The sequence below is a fragment of the Scatophagus argus genome, chromosome 15, assembly GCF_020382885.2.
Source record: "Scatophagus argus isolate fScaArg1 chromosome 15, fScaArg1.pri, whole genome shotgun sequence".
NCBI classification, from domain to species: domain Eukaryota; kingdom Metazoa; phylum Chordata; class Actinopteri; family Scatophagidae; genus Scatophagus; species Scatophagus argus.
The window spans coordinates 870258-886260 of NC_058507.1; the positions used below are offsets into that span (position 1 = coordinate 870258).

General features: G+C 42.7%; 1 protein-coding gene and 1 long non-coding RNA gene across 2 annotated transcripts in view; one reads left to right on the forward strand and one right to left on the reverse strand.

The window, feature by feature from the left end:
- Window positions 1–221: 221 nt before the first annotated feature.
- prkd1 (protein kinase D1) overlaps window positions 222–16003 on the reverse strand; it is a 32188-nt gene continuing 16406 nt past the window's right edge. The window contains exons 6-21 of the mRNA XM_046413804.1: window positions 15318–15528; window positions 14827–14904; window positions 14518–14719; window positions 14305–14428; window positions 12738–12815; window positions 12239–12406; window positions 11918–12029; window positions 10573–10625; window positions 9031–9103; window positions 8544–8650; window positions 7291–7452; window positions 6967–7065; window positions 4489–4649; window positions 4099–4205; window positions 1614–1699; window positions 222–827 (exon numbers count right to left, since the gene is read on the reverse strand). Coding sequence (XP_046269760.1) covers window positions 597–827; window positions 1614–1699; window positions 4099–4205; window positions 4489–4649; window positions 6967–7065; window positions 7291–7452; window positions 8544–8650; window positions 9031–9103; window positions 10573–10625; window positions 11918–12029; window positions 12239–12406; window positions 12738–12815; window positions 14305–14428; window positions 14518–14719; window positions 14827–14904; window positions 15318–15528 — 2052 coding nt within the window. The 3' untranslated portion in view covers window positions 222–596. The remainder of the gene's footprint in view (window positions 828–1613; window positions 1700–4098; window positions 4206–4488; window positions 4650–6966; window positions 7066–7290; window positions 7453–8543; window positions 8651–9030; window positions 9104–10572; window positions 10626–11917; window positions 12030–12238; window positions 12407–12737; window positions 12816–14304; window positions 14429–14517; window positions 14720–14826; window positions 14905–15317; window positions 15529–16003) is intronic.
- On the forward strand, window positions 6945–12460 carry LOC124072393. Its single transcript, XR_006845497.1, has 3 exons — window positions 6945–7071; window positions 9039–9232; window positions 11932–12460. It is a non-coding gene; the product is annotated as an uncharacterized LOC124072393 (long non-coding RNA).

The following is a 16003-nucleotide window of genomic DNA, read 5'->3' on the forward strand; positions in this document are numbered from 1 at the left end:
CAGATTTATGACCAGGAGATGAGTAAACTTACTTTAAAAAGCCACGTCTACAATTGTGGAATTATGAGATAAAATAATTATAAGATCCTTTTATAGAAATAAATAATTATCAGATCTTTGATATATTAATTTTGGGATCAATTACTTCCAATTATAAAACAAGGATAATAATTCTTTCATCATAATTAAATAATAATAATAATAATAATAATTACAACATATTTACTTCTTATCTTTGAAATAAGAATCTTGCAATTAAGAGATAAAATAATTACATATCCTTACCACTTAATTGATTTTGGGCTAAGATAATTATTTCTGAAAACAAACAAGAATCTATTACAATTTCCTTATCTCATGAAGACAAAGATACAAATCTTGCATGACTAAACCTAACTTACACATATTTTTGAGTGAATGTAATGTGCTCCCATAGAAAATGGACGAAAAACGCAGTCAGTTAAGGAAATTTAAAGTTGGATTTGAATGTTAATTTGTTTTAGTCATTTAAGTAAAGGTTGGCTTAAACAGAACCTTAAAATGTCTCCTCACTTGTTTTAGTTTGTGCTGTCTTTCATTTGTTACAGTGAAGCTGCTCAGAGTTCGCTGACCCTCTCGCTCAGGGTCTCCAGCTCCTCCTCCTGCTCCTGGTAGCGCTCCACCCCATGTCCGCCATCGCTGCGGGGACCATTGGCGAGATGCATGGGGTAGTCCAGGCCGCTGAGCTGGGCATGGTGATGCCAGCGCAGGTCATCGCTCTCATGGGTGATGTAGCGCTCGTTTATCCGCGACTCCAGGTTTCTCAGGTCCAACCACATCTGGTAGTCCTGGTGTGAAAAACAAACATACACGAGAATTTTTGTCACATTTAAATATTTTTAATGAAGCTGTTTTTTCTCGCTGCCTCAGTAAACATGTTTTTCAGTTTGTCTCTTTGTCTGTTCAATGAAAAACTACTGGTCCGCTATTCATATATTTGAAGGAAGAAGAGCCTATTGAATTTTGGACCAGAATCTGAATCACAGGAAGGATACGAGAATTATTTTTCACTGTCAGTAAGACTGCGAGATTTGCTTTAGGGGAATAAAACCAGAGATGATGGTGATGTGAAATGTAGATGCAATCTATTTTAGTCCTCAGGCTTACAATGATAGAATTACAATGATAATTCATCTTTGCACTTTTCTGCTTTACTTTATTTATATGGCCCACAATCAGAAATTTGACCGAAGACTAATAACGGTTAAATAACAGGAAAATCCAACAGAGGTGGGTTTTAGGCAAAGGCCTGCAGCTACTGATGATCCCCAGAGGATGAATGTAGTAATGATTTTCTTGTAGCGCTACCATCAGAGCATTTTTACCCTTCACTCAAAAATGTGTACTTTAGTCTGGTTTTCACTGTTAAAAGTTTGTCTTTAGTCTGCTCTTGCATCCCTCATCACCCCTCACATTTTATCTAGCCTTAAATCTGGCATTAATGCGACTGTTTGGGTGCTAATGTACTAATGTATTTCGGTTGTCATGTTCCTTTGTTTCTCTCAATGTTGTTTTCTTTCTTTAAAATTGATTTAGAAATGCAAAATAAATATTTGATTTTATGAACGTCTCACCTGTAACCAGGGGTGACTAAGGGTCTTGTCCACGCTGTACCTCTTCCTCATCTTAACTTGCAGCAAGTTGTTAATCAGGTCAATCGCTGTAAGGACAAAAGAAAGAAAAAGAAAAGATAAAAGAAGAGGTGGAACAAAAACTTTGCTGAGGTAAAGTGTGGGTCGAATGTCCAGCGGAGGGAGGAGGATTCAGGGTCGGGGCCCCCCCTCCTGTGGCGAGGGGCCAGTCGGGGCTAATGAGCAAAGCTAACATGGTGTTAACATTTCTTCAGGGGTCAGTGGGCTGAACAGCTCTGGGACCCTGGGGCCCCTCAGGTCTACAGGGGCCTCCATTGCTTGCCATTATGCACATGAATGGACCAGCAATGAAAATCTGTCTTTCCAAGAACTGCCTGGACTCTCACTCTCTTTCTCTGGCAAATGCTTCTCTTCCCTCATTTCTCTTTCTCACGGGAGTCACATGACCCTGTTTTTTTGCCTTTTTCAAGTGGGGCCAAGCGATGGTGACGTCAGCCCAGTCAACACCAGGTCAGAGCTCTCAGGCAGATATTCCTGTGATTATGAATGTTCACTTACGGTCACATTTTTCCAGGAAAATCTTTGTGCCAGTTTAAGTATGAGCAGACAATTGGACGTTAATTACTTCTATCAATTCCTACATCTGAAGACAAACGATTGCCTTTGAAAGGTTTCTGTGCCTATTTATTCACAGATTTACTTAAATTTCAATTTATATTCTTCTAAATTTTTAATATACATGAATCAAAGCCGGTTCCTCTCATATCCTGAATATGACGGCTGCCATCTTGTTCTGGTGATGTCATTTGGAGCCAGAGTCTGTGCAGTAGTGGTCGGGAGGTGGAGCCACGGTATCGAGTTCTCACACATACACCCATCTGAGCCAATCAGGGGCAGCCTTCAGCTGTCAGTCATGATGTTTCAGCCCATTTTTATAGAACAAAATGCACAAGTTTTTAGTTTGGCTGTCCCATGTCCCATCTGCTAACATGGAGGGGGAGTTGTACTGCAGCCAGCCACCAGGGGGCGATCCTGTTTTGGCGAGCCCTCGTGTTGTCCATCTTCATGTATAGTCATATACTATGTTCAAGGCAAAATGCTGTAATTAAGGAAAGATTACATCATAGGATTTTTAAAAATTCATAGTGTTTCTTATGTGTTTAATAAAGACTTATCATCATAAACCTGCTTAGAGTGATCACGTACCAAACTAATCAATGTGGATGTCATATGCTAACAGATGAAGGAGTGATAATAGTACAGAACAATCGGTGGATCACTTAGCTATAGATATGCAGAGTTCTAATCAGACTGGATGTCATACAGTAGATTATAGAAAGCTCATCACAACCATAAGTCACTTGAGAATTCATCTGCACTTTCAAAAGTAAGCATCTCAAATGAGTTTCAAAAGCGTCCTAACTTTTGAAAAACTTCTTTATTCAAATGTCTCCATTAAAAACCCCGTGTTTGGATGTGGGCAGAGGAAAAATGAGTTCTATAACAGAAGCCCTTTAAAGTGTCTTCTTCCGAAGTGATCTTTGAAAATGCAGATTTGTTGAGGCACTCAGAGTTTATTCTCTGACATTTAGTCCTCCTGCGGCTGACAGAAACGACTTTTACAACACTCATTTTGAAGCGCAGCTGAAGTCGCTATGGTAGGATGAGGAGGTGGAGGGAAGGTTAAGAGCGCTTTGGGGTTCCGGCCGAGGAGTGAGTGAGTCAGGCTGATTTAAATCGGTCTCATAGTCAACAGGACTATTCCAGCCAACAACACGCAAGATGGATGCATTTAGAGACAATGACGACAACAGCATGAGTCACGCAGCAGCAGAGAACGACTCAAACTGACTTCAGACGTGTTGGAACTATCGTACTGCAGCACCAAGAAATAATGCTGATGTCTGAGGGCAAGAAATAACCAGCGAGTCACACAGGAAGTTGACACATAAATAAGCATCCATTTTCGATCATTTTTCTGCAGGGAGGCACAACAGAATCTGGTCTTTCATATTCGAGTTTATATAATCTTAACATATTTCAGCTTTCTAATCATCTCGATTCCTGAACATCTCTGACAGGCATTTCTGTTGGGAATGAAGCCTTTTCCGCTTTTTGGCTGCCTGGATTTACGAGACCGGTGACACCAGTTCAGACTTGCATGACTGACAGACTTTCTTTATTTATTATTCTTTGTTGGGTGAAATTAAACTCCAAGCTCTGAGGAAGTCGTTGAATAAATTCAGAGATTTGTATCAATTCACTTTAAGATTTTGGATCAAATGGTTCTGTGTTCATGTGGTTATTTGTTTTATCTATTTATTTTTATTTCTTTAAGGTTCCAATAAAATGGCTAGCAGAGTGCTAACTGATTCTGCATGTGGACACGCCCTGCCCTTTGTCTCCTTGGTTTTGTCTCGGTGGTGTGGAGAGGCTCATCAGGGTCTAACTGTGTTGGAGGGTTTACCTTCCTGGGAAACTTTCTTCCAAGGATGAGGAGGGTACATAAAGGCAGCGTTCTGGATCTGATCATTAATATCTTCATCCTCATTGAATGGGAACGTTCCACTGAGACTGCAAGGCAGAAGAAAAACATTAAATATGTGAATATTACAGACCTGACAGACAGAGTGCAAGCTAATGATTATGGAATTCTGATCATTTCATTACAGTCATGATAACTGGGGCTTTATATATTGTAGTGTTTGTCAAATTCAGCCAAAATTTAAAAAGAGAAAAAAGAAAATGAATAACAAAAGATAAGAAAGTGAAAAAAGCAAGAGAAAGAAAGACAGCAAAAAAGAAAGCAAACACGAAAGAGAAATGGAATCTAAAATCTATGAGGATCAAAAACCACCTGACGTAGATGATGACGCCGACCGACCACATGTCCAGAGAGCGGTTGTAACCTTTGTTCCTCAGGACCTCAGGAGCGAGATACGCCGGCGTGCCGACCACCGAACGCCTGAAAGACTTCTCGCCGATGATCCGAGCGAAGCCGAAATCACACAGCTTCACCTGAGGACAGAGACGTGTTACATTTCTCTTTTTTGTTTTGAAATAAATCTATACAGCACGCGGTGAATAATTTAACGGGGCACTTTTCTTTGCCCCATTACATCAGAGACAAAGGTCAAAGTAAAGTCTTAATGAATGTGAGTCATAAATTTGGCTCTGCAGCAGCAGTGACTGTTTGGATGGAGATACAGGAGGGGGGATGAGTGTGATGAAGCTGCTGACAGTGAAGAGTTGTTGGCTGCTATCTTTGCCGGATGATTCACACGCGCTCCGGAGAAAGATGGAAATGATACGTTGGCTCGCTTTGCAGTCGGGTTGTGATGAATCAGTTCTCTTCAACGCTGACTCTCAACTGCTGCTCACGTCTATTTTGGTTTCGTTATCATTCAGGTACATAATAAAACATAGGAAAACTGACCCCGCTTCAAGTGTCGTTGTTGGTCGAACCTCCACAAAAGTAGCTTTTTTGTTTGTTTTTTTATATTTATTTTCCTGATTGACACATCTACTGTACCTGCATCGCTGTCAAAACCAAAATTTCTTCTTTTCACAATTATTATTTCTGTACCTGTTCAATAAACAAAATGCAATATGTGAACAAGAAAGCTTGGTTGTAATTTCTGTTTTCCCCTAGCTGCCTCCAGTCTTTGTGCTAAGCTACACTTGTCCTATCTCTGTCCTGAACATAATCTTCATACTCTTTTCTGAAAACTAACTTGAGATTTTTCCAGAATGCTGGACTTTATGTCCCCCTTGGTTGCTTTAAGTCTAAAGCTAACATGTCAGCTAAACACCAATAGCAACTGAAGTGAAAAGATAAAATCTTTGAATTGTCAATATAAAATCGTGCTTGATAGGTGCCTTGATTGAAAAACACAATTTCAGCTGATTTTTGGATTTTTTTTCTCCTCTAGGTTAGCAGTTTCCAATGAGGCTAGGCTAAACCCTGCTTAGGACCTAACTCCGTACTGGACAAGAAAACACAGTCATTTCCATGTCATCCTGGCAAAGACAGACAAGAGGAAATGCCCGACTGTTCCTTGAAATATCACAAACTGACATGAATAACAAGCCACCCACATAATTAGCTAGCTTGCTCCCGAGCTAACATAAGCGCAGCTCTCCAAGCTAGCATTTTGTTTGTTTCCTGAGATTAGCAGGAGTAGCAGGCTCTGTAGATGATACACAGTTAAGTAAAGTGTGAGGAATCCTGGGTGCAACAGCCGGCCTGATGCATCATTAGAGTTAACAGTTAGTGTGTCTGACACAAACAGCTATTTCTGGAGAGGAGACAGAAAACTGCACAAAGCTGCTAATAGTTACAGTGACAGCTAATAGACCGTCTGTGCCTGCTTTTGTTTTGTTTGTCTGTCTGTCTATGTTTTCATCTATCTATCTATCTATCTTAAAAAAAACAAAACAAAAAACAACTATTTCCTGGATCAATAAAGTTCTTATCTTTATCTATCTATCTATCTATCTATCTATCTATCTATCTATCTATCTATCTATCTATCTATCTATCTATCCATCCTCATGTCTGCTTTTCCCTCTGTCATGTACTAACTATTCTCCTGTTGTTTCATATCCACCCACTCCGAGCTGCCCTTCAATAACCACTGTGTTCCTGCCATTCCTCACCTTCTGACCTCCCCCACCCACCTGCACACCTGTTTCCACTTCCTCATCAGCCCAGCAGCACATACAGGATCATCGCTTGTGCTTCTGCCTTTTCTCTACCTGTCCATCATCCATCAGTCTTCCTTGCCTGCTTATAGGTTGGAACCTGTCTCAGCATGCAGTTTCAGAATATGTTCAGTTCTGAGCCACATGTTCCATATACTGTACGTTCATTTGTATGGATATGGAAAAAACACGGCTGAAGAAAAACTCTTTAACAGGAATCCAAAGAGGCACTTGAACGTAATGTTACCACATGAAATGATCAAAAATGACTCCACCATTGTTCTACAGTCGTGGACCTACATCATCCCAAATGTTTCCATCAACAAAGGACAGAGTCAGAGAGTGAGCAAAGAAGCCGAGAATAAAACCTTAAAACATGACCTCGTCTGCGAATGTTTCTGCCTGAGTCACGTCAGATTAATCTTCATCATTAACAACAACGACGACAACAACTCCCATGATCCCACAGTGCAGACAGCTTTTGTTTTTACCGACGCACCGCAACAGCAGAAACTACATACTGTGTTTTTGATGTAATCTAGCTAATACTGATCACCTGCTCACTCACACACGCACACGCACACTCACACACACACACACACACTCACACTCACACACACACACTCAGTACCTGTGGAAATGAGTCTGCAGAAGCCAGCAGGACGTTTTCGGGTTTAAGATCACAGTGGACGATGTTCTTGAAGTGGAGGTGACGCAAAGCCACCAGGATCTGACGGTGAGAAAATATATCATCAAAATCAACAGGGTTCAGTCTCTGGGGAGCAGGAGTGTGATCAGGAACTTTAGGTTTTTGTCTAAATGGCCCACACAGCTCAGATTTGTGACCAACAGAGATGCAGATGTAAATTAAAGTGTGTCAAATCTCATTGGTATTGTAATCTGAATGTCCAATGATAATGATGATGAAGATGATGTGTGTGTGCGTGTGCATCACCTGTGTGACCAGGAACTTGGTGATCCTCTCAGGTAGCCGTCCTTTCTCACTGGACAGGATCATCTCCAGCATGTCTCCGTGAAGCTTCTCCATGACGACAAACACTCTCTCCGGAGTCTCAAACATACAGTCCAGGTTGACCACACCTGGGTGGTGCAGACTCTGGAGGGAGGAGGAGAAATTATCTTTATCTAAAGTTCTGCCAGTTGTTGCTGTGTGAAGGTTATAAATATAGTTTATAAAGAAATTATGAAGTCTTTGTGTCTGTGACTGTTCTAATAGTTTGATGCTTTTCATTTGAAACACAGATATATAAACTCCTCCCCCTCCGTGTTAGCAGATGGGGCATGGGCCAAACTAAAAACATCAAATAAATTTTTCCTCAGTTTAGGTGATTCTTATCACACTGATGTTTGTTCAAGGGTTCATTTTCTGATCAGTTTGGTTTAAATTAGCTATTTGATGCTATAAAAAGGGGCAGAAATGTCATGACTGACAGGTGAGAGCTGCCCCTGATTGGTTCAGAAGGGTGTGTAGAAAGGAACTGGATACTGCAGCTCCACCTCCCCACCTCTACTGCACAGACTCTGGCTCCAAATGACATCACCAGAACAAGAGTTGTACCAGGGATATTTTGGCTTCACTTTGGTGCAGTGGGAGGAAGTGGAGACGTGTTGGCCATCTTTATTTGTGTCAGTGGGAGAAACGTGATGAAGCTATTGATAAAATCTAATATGTGCTCAGTTAGCCGACTGTGTTTAAAGTTACTGCTGCAGGATCAGTGGTTAAATAGCCTTCAAAATGAGCCACAACTTCATTCCTCGTGTGTGTTCTAGTACTTAAACACACAGAACTGCAGCTCTGGTTATCTGCATCTGTGTAGTTTAAGTACAGCATAAAATGACAATACTCAAATGAAGGACAAGCACCTCAAAATTGTACAAAATGAATGTACTTTTCAGCACTGCAGCTATCAGACAAATACCGAAGTGAACTGTAACCTCCAGGAATGAACTCATGATGTTCCCGGTGGAGCAGAGCAGACATGAAGTGAACAGTGTTTTATGTGCAGGTGTGTGATGCAGCAGCAGCTTCTGCAGGTTGAGCAGTGCTGGAATATTACAGGATGTCACACCCCTACAGTGTTGCCACGGTAATTAAGTCGTTCACGACAGGAAGTCTCACTCACTGCCAACAGGCTCCCGAGCAGCACCGCTGTGTGTGTGTGTGTGTGTGTGTGTGTGTGTGTGTACCTGGAGGATGGCCACTTCATTGCGCAGCTGACTCTCCTGTTTGGTGGGAAAACGCAGTTTGTCGATGATCTTGATGGCAACATCGCGGCCGGACTTCCTGTGTTTACCTACATGAAAACACACACATATATCAGCATGTGTGTGTCTGTTACCAGTGGTGCAGTGTAAGTCAGTACATTTACCCATGTACTGAACTTAAGTATACATTTGAGGTACTTTTACTTTTCTACCTTTGGTTTTTGTACACTAAATCAAGTTTGGAGACTTTGATTCAAGGCAACAGCTGACTGGATGCAACACCAAAAACATCCGAACATTTAGCAAAAATTCTTTTTTTTCCTTTCATTTCTATTCTAAACATTAAGACTTTCTCTCTTTCTGTACTTGCAGCTTATTGTCAGCACGTCGTTTTTTTTTTAAAGGTTCTGCAGAATAACTGCATGATGGTACCAGCAGACATGGTGTTTAATGTGCAGGTCTGTTTCACCTCCATAGACGATGCCAAACTGTCCTGAGCCGAGAACCTCGTCCGGGAAGATCTGATACACGGAGTTGATATCCTGAAGAACAGAAAAGCAAGCGAGTGCCCATCAGTCATTCACACCCACTGCCAAAGAGGCCAAGACTGAAACCTTACAGTCTGCAAACACTGGACGCTGTGGCTTGACAAATATCATCACACAGTGCTGGTATGGACAACCGTCACTGAACACACACCAACACACATGAAAATCTGTTTGTTAATGCGGCTGTACTTATGATACTAGTGAATGCAGATATCACGTTGTTTTCACGTTGTAAAAGTGTTATTAAAAAGTACTGAAGTGTCAACCTCATCATCACAGTTAATGTGAGTTATGTTCCATGCTAATTAAGCTAGTGTTGCATTTAGCTTATAACATAGCTCCACCCTCTTGACCAAATGTGGTTACTTCTGACTCCAAACAACCAAGATGGCGACGTCAAGGCTTCAGAACAGCAGCTCTTTTGTACAGCCTCTGATTTGTCTCATGTTTAGGACAGGAAATGCAAAGATGCTCCCAAAGACAGAAGCTCACACCCTCTTAAAAGTTCGCCTTGGCAAAGTCTCCGGCTTCTCTGATGGAAAACTGCTGTGAGTGAAGTGGAGGAAGGTCGACAGACTGTGGGTCCAACGCAGAAGTGCAGCAGTTCATCAGTTCATCAGCTGGCGGAGGACTTTTCACAAAAGGGTTTTGAACAGGAGAGCTTCCTGTGCGCCTCCTTTAGTGTAACTACGAGGCGTCAGTGATCTGCCACAGCTTTGACACCAAAACTGCTAAATATTTTCTCCTTGTCTGCAATCACGTCTCCCTTCCCTCCCCTGTTAGCTGACAGCCTAATATCACACCTCAAGCAAAGAGGACAGAAATACAATATTATAAACCTCCTCCCCGAGCTCGCTGCCTAATTACCATCCGTCGCTATGGAAACCGTTTGGCTGAGTGAGTAATCACAGTAATCTCCATTTGAGGTGCTTGAAGACGTGCTCACCTTGGAGACGGCGAGGTGAGCACACCGAAAAGAGACTCGATGTTCTCAGCGGTACATTTGCATGAAAAGAGTTTGCAGACGTTTGAGCCTCATGTGAAATCTCGATCTAAACGTCTCCTCAAAGTGTTCACACGCAAATGAATGAGAAACTGGCCAAAGAGGCATTTCCCATCATCTTAAACTCAGGAGAGAAAGTTAAAGGCAGACACAACATCAGAACCTGACCAATACCGGCTGATAGCTCACTGCAGATAAGCCAATCAGTCGTCAAGAAATGAGAAGAAACCGACACACAGAAACATCAAAAAATGCTTTGAAACAGAGACAAGTTCACTTTTCTGTGAATGTCTGTGATCTGGATGCACTGGCCTGAGGTCTTTACGGTATACAGTTTGTACAAGTACAGCTGAAACCATCAGCCCATTAATCAATCACTGATCATGATTGATGATGTGATTTTTCCACAGATATGAAGATCTGCTGCTGTGTGTGTGTGTGTGTGTGTGTGTTTTCTCACCACATTCTCCTGGATCTGGCAGTTGGAGACAGAAATACTGATGGAAATTTCCTCTGTTGAAAAGACACAAACGTGAGTTAAAACTGAAATGAAAAGAGTGAAGAACGGACATTCAGTGATATTAATCATGGAAATCCTGGTGACACACCTTTAAAAAACACTTGTGTTCAGGTACTGTAACCTGTGTATTTACTCCAAGCAGTGTATTTACTGCGTGTATTCAGAGTAAGTGCTATAAATATCCGCAGCCTGTAGCCTTCTGGCGGCTGAAACAATGCATTCCATCCCCACAGGTGAAGGCACTGAGACCACAGTGAATTGTTAGTCATGATCAGTTTGACGTCAGTGAAGGTCTGAATTATCTCTGACGGGTTTTGTGTGGGCGTCTGAGAGTCTGCAGGAGAATTCAGCAACGACGAGAACGTTGCAACCTGAGCTGGAAATTTCTACTTTCACAGACGAGATAAAGTCAGAATGACATTTATGTTAGCTCAGCTTCATTCCAGATAGACCGTCTGCCACCCTGATGGCTGCCATGTTAGCAAAGCATGAACTGTGTCCGGGAATTTAAGGGCAAAAGACATCTAGTAATCCCCTTTTAGTTCTTCTTGACTGGCATAAATGAGTTTTCATTGACTGAGGCTGAAGATGAACGTGAAGACGTGTAAATGTCCTGTTGGTGGATTCAGCCATATGAGCGCGTCCAAAAGGCAGCAAAGATCGCTCACGTCATCAGATCAACAGCTGTGAGCTGGGTTTTGTTTTTAAAGTGAATGTTGTTCTGACCGATGATGAACCCTCACTGTACCACACAAAGACTGAAAAGCAGTGGCCACAGAATAGAACCTTGTGGCACGCCACAGGAATATTTATTCTTATCACAAAGAAGCTTTACATTGAGACCATGAAGTTGAGGCTTGATATGAAGGACCAAAGCCAAGACAGAGTTCAGCCTAACACCCATAATCAGTTAGAACAAAGGGGGGTATCAACAAAACCGGTCAAGACAGTTTGGGGAAACTTTGACCATGTTGTGGTTTTGGGTTTAGGTTCAGTTCTTGCTCTTTGTTTTGCACTGCTTGCCATTGTGTTCTCCCACCTTTGTGATTGCCTGTCTCTGATTGTCCTTGTGTGCATTTGGTCCATTTGTCCTTCATTTGGGTCTCAACCGACACAGAGTCTGTATGTGCTTTTCCATACAATATGACGGAAGTTAAGTGTTTTTAATGGTTACTGAGCTTTCAGAACAGAATGTAAACAAAACCTTAAACAAAACATTTTAAAATGTAAATATGATGTAGGAACAACAAGTGCAGATCGAAACCGCATGTGGGCTATGTCTTACTGTGTCCACTGCAGTGAGAGCTGTGGGAAATCCCTGTAGAGACGGCCGGCATCAGAGCGTGCTGGATGGCCATCTCCCACATCCGAGCCACATCCTGCCCCACTCCGCTGACCTGAAACGTGACAGGAAACAAGTCGTCTGTGATTAACTTGTGGCCCCTAAAAGGGACAAACCTTTCTTCCTATTGCACATGTTCAGTGGGTCCTGACAGCTAGGGACATCTGGAGGTGGAGGTGTATCTACACTACATGAGAGAGAAAGGTGATTGCAGGAGGAGTTGGACTGGGCTAACGGAAGAAGGTGACGGATCATGTGATTCACCAGAACGCTGCTGCCGGTCACAGACGGTTCAGCTCTCTGCAGGTTCTCTCCAACGTAGTAAACCAGTGATGCTGTTTCTATCTCAAAGCAGTGAGGATTGGCTCCGTCGGGAAGCAGAGAGAAAGTCTGAGCCGGTTCCAGAGACAAGATCTCTGACAGAGGGATCTCCTGCAGAGACGTGAGCAATGGAGGGCAAAGAAAAAACTATCAGGACCCTCTGAGAATGAGGTCAGTTCTAAAAGTACAGCCATGTACCTGAAACAGATCGCTGTGAGCAGTGGGTATCTGAGGGGCTCTACACAGATTATCTTCATGGGTGTGATGTTTTATCTTCTGTTTCACATCATTAAGCACTTCAGTTAGTATAATATCCTGTGTGTAACAATCAAAAGCAGGAAAACCTTTGGTACCTGCCAGCTGGAGAAATCATTTCACTCAGCTGAAGCCAGAAGCCCTTTTTTACATCCTGCAAACCCGCCATAACACAAGCTCGTCTTACCTTATAGTATTTACTTCCTGTGTCGTTCTGAAACAGCGTGATGCATTTACTGTCCAGCCGCCAGTAATGTCTCTTCCTCTGTGACGTACAGAGGGACAGCAGGAAGACAGAAGAGAGGGATTGGATGAGACAGGAGGAGACAGAAGGAGTGAGAGACAAAGACAAAAGCAAGAGGACACAAACAGCATCACAAGCAGCTGAAACTCAAAACCTCAACCGGCAGAAAAATGTTTTCCCTGAACACTTTTCTCATCTGACACAATCATCTCTCTGTACATTAATGTCACTGATTTGATCATCCTGTGGATTTTAATAACACGTCTAATCTTCAAATCTTCTTTCATTATTTATTTCTTTATTTTGAAGAAGCGAACAAAAGAGTTTGGCCACAGTGAAGAAAGGAAAACAAACATTAACATGAAATAAAATAAGAACAGAATGTGACAGATATTCAGCAGGTTTGTCCTCAGCCTTTAAGAACAAGCTTCTCTCTTTTTCACTTAAAAATATTCTATAAAGTGATGTAGAAAAGGTTTTGCTGTAGTGGGACTGTAATAAGAAATATAATATTAAATGTATGTCTCATCTAATTATATGGATTATTGAGGGGATCCACCTTTTCAAACTTTAGTTTATTTTTTGTGTAGTTATTTTTTCAAAGTTTACATAAAATAATATGAATAATTTGTTTTGTCATGTGTATTATTCATTTCAAATACATTAAAATGTTTGACTTCAAATTACTGAAGTCTCTACAGTTTGCAGAACATAATATCATTTACATTTCAGGCCTTCTTTTCACTATTCATTAGTTCATTAGTTCATTATTGTTCTTTCTTGTGACAGACTCTTCTTTTTCCAATAAAGACACAAAACACACAAACAAAGTTGAAGATGAATTCGACTGAGAGCATTTTTCACATTTTCTATAGATATCAAGACATCACGGTTATTGTCAATCCCTTTGGCCAAGAGATTCATGCAGTTAAAATCTGCTCAACTCAAAGTCCTTTGTCAGTCAGGCTTCATAGAGAAGGAATTTTCTTTATCAATGTTTAGCTTATGACCCTGAGCTACACACAACACTGTCCACTGAGGCACACAATAACAACCTTTCTGATCTGTCCCAGACAGGCAGGTGGACAGACAGACAGACAGACAGACAGACAGGCAGGTGGACAGGCAGACAGGCAGACAGGCAGGCAGGCAGGCAGGCAGGCAGACAGACAGACAGACAGACAGGCAGGCAGGCAGGCAGACAGACAGACAGACAGACAGACAGACAGACAGGCAGGCAGGCAGGCAGACAGACAGACTGACAGACAGGCAGGCAGGTGGACAGGCAGGCAGGCAGGCAGGCAGGCAGGCAGACAGACAGGCAGGCAGGCAGACAGGCAGGCAGGCAGGCAGGCAGACAGACAGACAGACAGACAGGCAGGCAGACAGACAGGCAGGCAGGCAGGCAGGCAGGCAGGCAGACAGACAGGCAGGCAGGCAGGCAGACAGGCAGGCAGGCAGGCAGGCAGGCAGGCAGACAGACAGACAGGCGGACAGACAGGTGGACTACCAGAGTATCCTTGCTGGTGTAGTGGACCATCCAGCCCTCCTTCATCACGTTGCTGCTCTTCCTCTTTGTGTGTTTGACGGACTGGACGACTCGCATCAGAGGGATGTTGTTACTGGTGGACGGGCTGCAGTGGGCGGGACAAAGCACAACCTGTCATTTGTGTGTGTGCGTCTGTGTGCGTGTGTGTTTCTCAGTGCGTGTGCGTGTGTGTACCTGATGGCCCGGTTGGACTCGTCCAGGTCGGGGTCGTGCAGGTCGCAGAGGTCGCTCGGCCCCACGTCCAGCAGGAGACCCCCCTCTGCTGTCAAGGCTTCATCCATGTCATCCAACAGGCCGCCTCCCCTGTCGACATCATGGTCGTCAAGGCAACCCTCCACCATGACTACGTCTGACTCCGCCCCCGGGCTCAGGAGCTCTAGTGAGGAGTGAGGACATGAAGACTTGTTGGTCGCATTAAAGTTTGGGTTCAGCTCAAGGCTCACATACAATCAGGCATGTGTGTGGGTGTGGGCTGAAACTTGCCTCCATTTTTGGACACTTCTCCCAGGCAGTTGTTCGGCACTTTAGCAGCACATCGTTTATGACAGTTAAATTTACAGTCTGAGGGAGAAACGTGAAGCAGAGCAGCCATCAGGTCACAGTCTGATGTTCTGCAGCCAGTTTGAGAGACGGTGGTGGACTGACCTCTTATTCACGAATTACTGACTGTTTTCACTCTTCATTCATATAATACAGGGACATTAATGGAGAGTAATGACAATAAAACGTTGAACAAACCGCTAGTCGAAAATGGAGAGTCTTTGGGTTTTGAACTGCATACGTCATTTTGGGAAAACTAGGATGGAAATGTATCGGATTTTTTGGACATTTTATAGACTAAAGTTCCCTGATCTGCTGAAACCGAGATAAATCATCAGGATGTTGTTAATTCTGTCCAACACTTTCATATTGTGACAGCTGGAAGCGATGTTAGGGAAGCTTTGTAGTATCACCACAGGATAAAAGATGCTCACCTTTGCACTGCAGACCTTGTCTGAAAAGGCCTTTCAGCAGCTTCTTGCAGTGCTGGCAGACAGTGGGTCGAGTGTACGAGTGGATCAGGAAGGTGTGAGGGACTTTAACCTTCGACAGTAAGATCTTGTCCAGCTCGATGGGACGACCGACATACGACTGAGAGCTCGATCGCCGCTCTCTACCAGGGAAGTAATCTAACTGGTTCTTCTGCTGTGAGGAGACAAATCAGGATGAGTTCAGTGGAATAACTGGACTTACTGGAGCAGATTCGTTTAGAGATGACTTGTATTATTATACTAATGCTCAGAACAGGTTCCGGGAGATGGTTGATTACCTGAGAAGATGGCAGGTAAACATTCAGCTGCTGGGCAGCATGCATTTTCCACCATCATTACAGTCAAAATATTCCTGAACCTTAAACTCAAATTGGTCCTTGAACCAAAAGCTCAAATCACCATGACAAAAAATATATTTCTTGTCTCTTTAGTTTTGAGTTTTGTTGTGTTTTGGACCCTCCAAAATGACTGCCAAACTCTGATCTGATAGACTGATAATAATAAGGTAATAAACCAGTGGACAATACAGTGGATTAAACCTAAACATGAATGGAGAGAATAAAATTCTATGTGTTAAATAATTAGAAACATAAATACAGCACGAGTTGTACTGCACAGGACATCAGAAA